The sequence below is a fragment of the Olea europaea genome, unplaced genomic scaffold (genome assembly GCF_002742605.1).
Source record: "Olea europaea var. sylvestris unplaced genomic scaffold, O_europaea_v1 scaffold1119, whole genome shotgun sequence".
Lineage (NCBI taxonomy): Eukaryota > Viridiplantae > Streptophyta > Magnoliopsida > Lamiales > Oleaceae > Olea > Olea europaea.
Window position 1 is genome coordinate 188,297 of NW_019228562.1, and position 5,052 is coordinate 193,348.

At 32.4% G+C, this 5,052-nt stretch overlaps 2 protein-coding genes across 2 annotated transcripts; both read right to left on the reverse strand.

The window, feature by feature from the left end:
• Nucleotides 1–36: 36 nt before the first annotated feature.
• On the reverse strand, nt 37–2,646 carry LOC111373349 (serine/threonine-protein kinase HT1-like). The gene is made up of 6 exons (XM_022995864.1): nt 2,342–2,646; nt 1,405–1,499; nt 964–1,160; nt 650–824; nt 392–526; nt 37–306 (listed from the first exon to the last, which is right to left on the reverse strand). The coding sequence occupies exons 1-6, from the start codon at nt 2,619–2,621 to the stop codon at nt 100–102; spliced, it is 1,089 nt and encodes a 362-aa protein (XP_022851632.1). The 5' UTR covers nt 2,622–2,646; the 3' UTR covers nt 37–99.
• Nucleotides 2,647–3,239: 593 nt separating this feature from the next.
• On the reverse strand, nt 3,240–4,993 carry LOC111373350 (deoxynucleoside triphosphate triphosphohydrolase SAMHD1 homolog). Its single transcript, XM_022995865.1, has 7 exons — nt 4,905–4,993; nt 4,712–4,813; nt 4,316–4,396; nt 4,150–4,241; nt 4,015–4,030; nt 3,720–3,830; nt 3,240–3,627 (listed from the first exon to the last, which is right to left on the reverse strand). Exons 1-7 carry the CDS (start codon nt 4,983–4,985, stop codon nt 3,505–3,507), a joined length of 606 nt encoding a protein of 201 aa, XP_022851633.1. The 5' UTR covers nt 4,986–4,993; the 3' UTR covers nt 3,240–3,504.
• Nucleotides 4,994–5,052: the final 59 nt, after the last annotated feature.

The window sequence follows — 5,052 nt, forward strand, 5'->3', positions numbered from 1 at the left end:
AAACTGTTGAATTATTGGATGAGGACCCGAAGGTTTATGGGGTAATTTTACAAGAAGACAAAGTCGAGTAATGATGATTTTTCAACTTTGTGTTTGTTATCATCTTCGTTTCTTGAATAAGCTAAAGCACCCCCGAGGTTCAACGTCGTCTTGTACCATACCGCCACCATTTGAAATGTCAATGGCTTCTAACATTTGAACTACCTCTTCCATCTTGGGTCTTCTTTTGGGGTCCGTATCCCAACATTTTTTCATCACGTCAGCAACAGAAATGGGGCAGCACTTGGGTATTTCCGGCCTCAAACTCTGAATGCAAAACTTTTAAGAGTTAACTAAAACATTTCACTGTGTATTGCTATATAGACATAAATTAACAAACTGCAGAAACTACCTTGTAAACAACCAGTGAGGTTTCTTCAATTGAAGCAATGTTGGGAAATGGCATGGAACAACAATAAATTTCCCATAGACAGATCCCAAAACTGTACACGTCGCATTTCTGATCGTATGGATTGCCAATTAAGACCTGAAAAGGATGTACAAAAATTTTGATCACTAACTATAAATAAATATGCTTTCAAGCTTACCCAAACAAACTTAACTCGTATCATTAAAATAAAAGATTTGATTAAAAAAAAAAAAAAAAAACCTCTGGTGCCATATAACCAAGTGTCCCAGTTTGTCCAGTCATCTCAGCAAGATTTGCAGCTTCTACTCTTGAGACACCAAAATCAGTTATTTTGACTCTTCCTTCTTTATCAAGAAGCATATTTTCTGTTTTCACGTTTCTGTGAACAACCTTTAATGAATGCATATAACTCAACCTATAAGAGGGGGGAAAGGTAAAAATTAGCTACTTTTTTTTCTTTTTAATCACTTTGATCTATGAAGAAGTGAAAAATCATTTTTTCGCCTAGCTATTATCATAAATTTGTTCTTAAAATGAAATGAATAGATATATACCCTCTAGCTATGTCAAGTGCAAGTCCGACAACCACTTTCAATGGTAGCTTCTTTATTCGGTTTCGTATGAGATAAGACTTTAGAGTACCTCCCATAAGATATTCTACCACAATGCAACAAATATTTTGTGGCTTGTCAATTTTGCCACTATCAGGTTCCATTTTTACTTCAGCAATGCCTTTTTTTGCACCAATTAACTTGAGAAAAAAGAAACATGTAAAAGTTAGTGGGTGACTTAATCAAACTAATAAAAAATTTCTTAACTTTCTAAAAGGAGAGCACCAGTCCAAAGCGTGTACTTGGAATGCGTTACTAAACGGTGGACGATATAATGAACAAATAATGTACCATCCACTTTATCGAACAATCTATATTCGTTTATGAATTATAATTAAGAAATTAAAAGGCAAAAATGCATGAAGAAAGGAGGTTTCTAGTTACCTTGGCAATGTTAGGATGATCCAACTTATTCCATACAGAAACTTGTTGAAAGAAAATTTTGTGCAGGGAATTTTCTCCCAAATCCAGTAGCTTAACTAAAAATTAATCAAAAGAAAATAAGAACCTAACATTAGCAAGGATCAAAACCTCAAAGATTTATCATGATTTATAATTTAATTTTGTCCATAAATATTTATGTAATTCCGAACGGATTTATTTCATGTAAATTCCCTTTAAATACTACATGAAAATAGTTCAAAAAATATTAAGGTATTCAATAATTAGTTGCATACACATCGAATTTAGTAAAATACCAAACTTAATTCTTGATTAATAATTACATATTATAAGAAGTAAATTATAGTTTAAAAATAAGTAAATTAAATAATTTACGACTGCATGTTAGTTAAACAATTAGTTATTCAGAATGTCCACTAACAAAAAAATTAAGCCAATATTTCATACGTATACCATTCTTTAAATACAAATGTACGCAGATTAATATCCTGTTTTAATAATGTTTTTGTGACAGCAACAATAATAATTTCGTCTTAAAATTAATTATCATGAAAAGAAGTACTAATACTGTTAATTATCAAAACAATGTCACGTCCATTGTTATTAGTTTGTTCTTACCCAGCGCATCAAAGCTCCAATCAATCATCAAATTTTTAAGTGAAGCAACTTCGTGCAAATAGAACTCCATGAAATATTCAGCATTGCAAAACAATTGACAAAATTTAATTATCATGAAAAGAAGTACAAATGTTGAAATAAACAGGCACGATATTATAATTCACAATTTAAAAAAAAGAAAAAAGAAAAAAAAAAGAAGAAGAAGTGGGATACAAAATAGAAATTAATTAAAGTGTGAAATTATATATATATTTGTATGTTATACGTAATATCTAAATATATGCATGCATACGTTCATTACCTGCAACATCTAATCCATCGTATAAACCTCTATGAACGGATTCAAACGTGGCTTGGCCGAATTTACTCTTCAACAACAGCTTATTGGGATCGATTTCCCATTTTTCTTTTGCCAATAGAACCTTAGTTTTGGATTTCTTATCATCGTCACAGGATTCCGTCTTCGTCAACATTAATACTTTATTTAAATGTCGTTCCAACTGTTGATCCATCTTCCTAATATCGATATCGATACCGACTTTCGATTTTATGTTCTTTTCTGATCTATTTAAGTTCTCCATTGTTTTCGAAACAATAAAATCTATCTAGCTGTCTGTGTTTGAATAAAGATTGATTTCGGAACGTATAGACTTGGGTTATATATATGAGAGAAGATTAATGTTCGTATTCCTAGTGACTTGAGAAGATGCGTTATTTAATGTTTTCCTAATCCTAGTAACTTCAGAAGTTTGGTCTGGTTAATTTAAAGAATTAAGTGGCAAAATATGAATAGAAAAAATGCACACAAAGTTATATTGACAATTTTTTTAATTGGCCTTATTATCGAGAAAAATTTTAATTATTTAATTTTTCCAATTAATGGTCAAATGATGTCCATTTTTTTCTTTTTGTCTTTTCATTTTAATCTGAAATTTGATCCATTAGACAGGTTGAATTCGGTAATAGACATGGTCGAAAATTACTATTTGCCCCAATTCGAATGCACCAATTAATTAAAATACTTGTCCAGCGTCCAATTAATTTGTCTTAATTTCTCGTGTCTTTCGATGAACTTAAAATTTGATTGCAATTTAAATAAAAAGTTTGCACAGTAAAGCATACATTCCACTCCGATTTTCTTCATATCTGATTAGTAAGTGGTAAGTAATAATCGAATTGATTGTTATACAATGCATCAATTGTTTGTCATCTAAATTGTTTTCAGTTGTCAAAAGTGTACAAATCCTCGATTAGTTGTCAAAAGCTTCTAAAATCAGCACAATCCTACTGGCTGATCGAGGAAAACTTGTGTGTCGTGAAATAACACCAATTGATGACATATAGATTATATGTAATATATCGGAAATCTTACAGAAAGACCTAGCTTGTCTCCTATCGACTTTACACTTGATATCTACCTTTACAAACGTGACACACAAGTTTGAAGTAGATGGATTAATACAGCTAAAACACTGCAGGTTTGTTATACCTGGGGCGTTTCTTCTTCTCTGGAGTCGAGTGCACTTGAGTTTTCATCCCGTATGTCTTCATTTGAAAATTCTCAAAGGCCTCAGATATTGCTTCCACCTGTGTGAATATAACATAACAACAAAGCCGTATGAGACGAGCAAATCAACTTTAAAGAATTTATTAAACAGGACATATAGTTTTGGACAGACTAGGTCGGGCTTCTTGGAATAAACTCGAACTATCATATCTTGGCAACATGCAGGCAGCAAATGACTGATCTGATCCTCTGTAATGCTGAATTTTTCAGTGCTCTCGTAATCCTGATAAAGTCAAATAAACATTATGTGAAAAGATAAACTATCCTTGTGAATAAATTATTAATCATTGACATTCATATGGCTTTTTAGAAAGTTTTTAGGTATTATAATTTTAAGTGTTAATAATTTCGAAAGAAGATTTGAAAGGAACTTGAAAATTTTTAAGCTTGGAAAGGAAGATTTGTACCTGGAAAAAGTTGATGCTGGTGAAGAGAAAAGCACATGAACGCAGCAAAAGTTAAATCAAAATTTAGAGTGACTCTGTAGAAATGTCAGTCGTGAATCTACATTGAAAATCTTTAGCCAAGTATCACTGAAGTACCTTTCAAGTGGATTCTTCCTTCCACGAGTAAGATCAATTTTGACATTGCTCACCGCAATATCATCCTCCCGCAGCGCAGGGCGACTAGAATTCTGCATTGAAGTCAATATGTCAGGTTTTATATCAATAGTCTAGACTGGACATATTTGCATGTATCTGATCAGACCTGCGAACAAATTATATCTTGAGGAGTAACATTTTTGAAGTGCTCCAGCTTGTCCTTTGGAACAGCGAACTCGTTACAAAACTGTAAGGGCATTTTAAGGAACGGGAAAGGGAGATATTGCTGTCAGTAAATTGCTCAGCAAAGTTGATGCACCCAAAACATACACTTAAGAGTTAAAAGTCGCAGATTACATCATATAAATTGTAGGGAAATACTACATGTACATAATTGTCTACATAATGGTGTCCATAATTACACGTGGCACTGGATCCAACCTTTAATTCAAATCTCACACTTGCACATCAACAACCGGATGATTGCCACATCACATTATAGACACCATCATGTACAATAATTATGTACAAGTAGAAATTTTCTAAATTGTATTGCAAATACCTGGTAAAGATCCCTTCTCCGTATGCGAAGAATTAGGTCTCTAGATTCCTTCAGCTCTTGATGGGAAGAAGTTTCAATGGTTTTCATTATTGTGTCGTCTAACTGCAGATTGAAATAAAATGAACCACATAGGTTTCTGAGATATCAAACAAATTATACATTTTACGATAAATCATTGATAAACTCAACTAACCTTCCAGTATTGAGCTGGATCATCAATGTATGATGCAATTTGCAGATAATCATTTGCTTTTGTCATAGCATCAACGAACATGAGTTCTATAGCCTAAAAAACACTAAATGTTAGATTGTTTATTCCAAGTTTAGACATAGATCAAAGC

Coding starts and splice junctions, on each gene's coding strand:
- LOC111373349 (XM_022995864.1), bottom strand. CDS start 2,621: ATGGAGAACTTAAATAGATCAGAAAAGAACATAAAATCGAAAGTCGGT. Junction 1,161..1,404: donor ATCATCCTAACATTGCCAAG/GTAACTAGAAAC, acceptor TTTTTTCTCAAG/TTAATTGGTGCAAAAAAAGG. Junction 307..391: donor CCTCACTGGTTGTTTACAAG/GTAGTTTCTGCA, acceptor TTTTGCATTCAG/AGTTTGAGGCCGGAAATACC.
- LOC111373350 (XM_022995865.1), bottom strand. CDS start 4,985: ATGTTCGTTGATGCTATGACAAAAGCAAATGATTATCTGCAAATTGCA. Junction 4,814..4,904: donor ATCCAGCTCAATACTGGAAG/GTTAGTTGAGTT, acceptor TTCAATCTGCAG/TTAGACGACACAATAATGAA. Junction 3,628..3,719: donor ATTCCAAGAAGCCCGACCTA/GTCTGTCCAAAA, acceptor ATATTCACACAG/GTGGAAGCAATATCTGAGGC.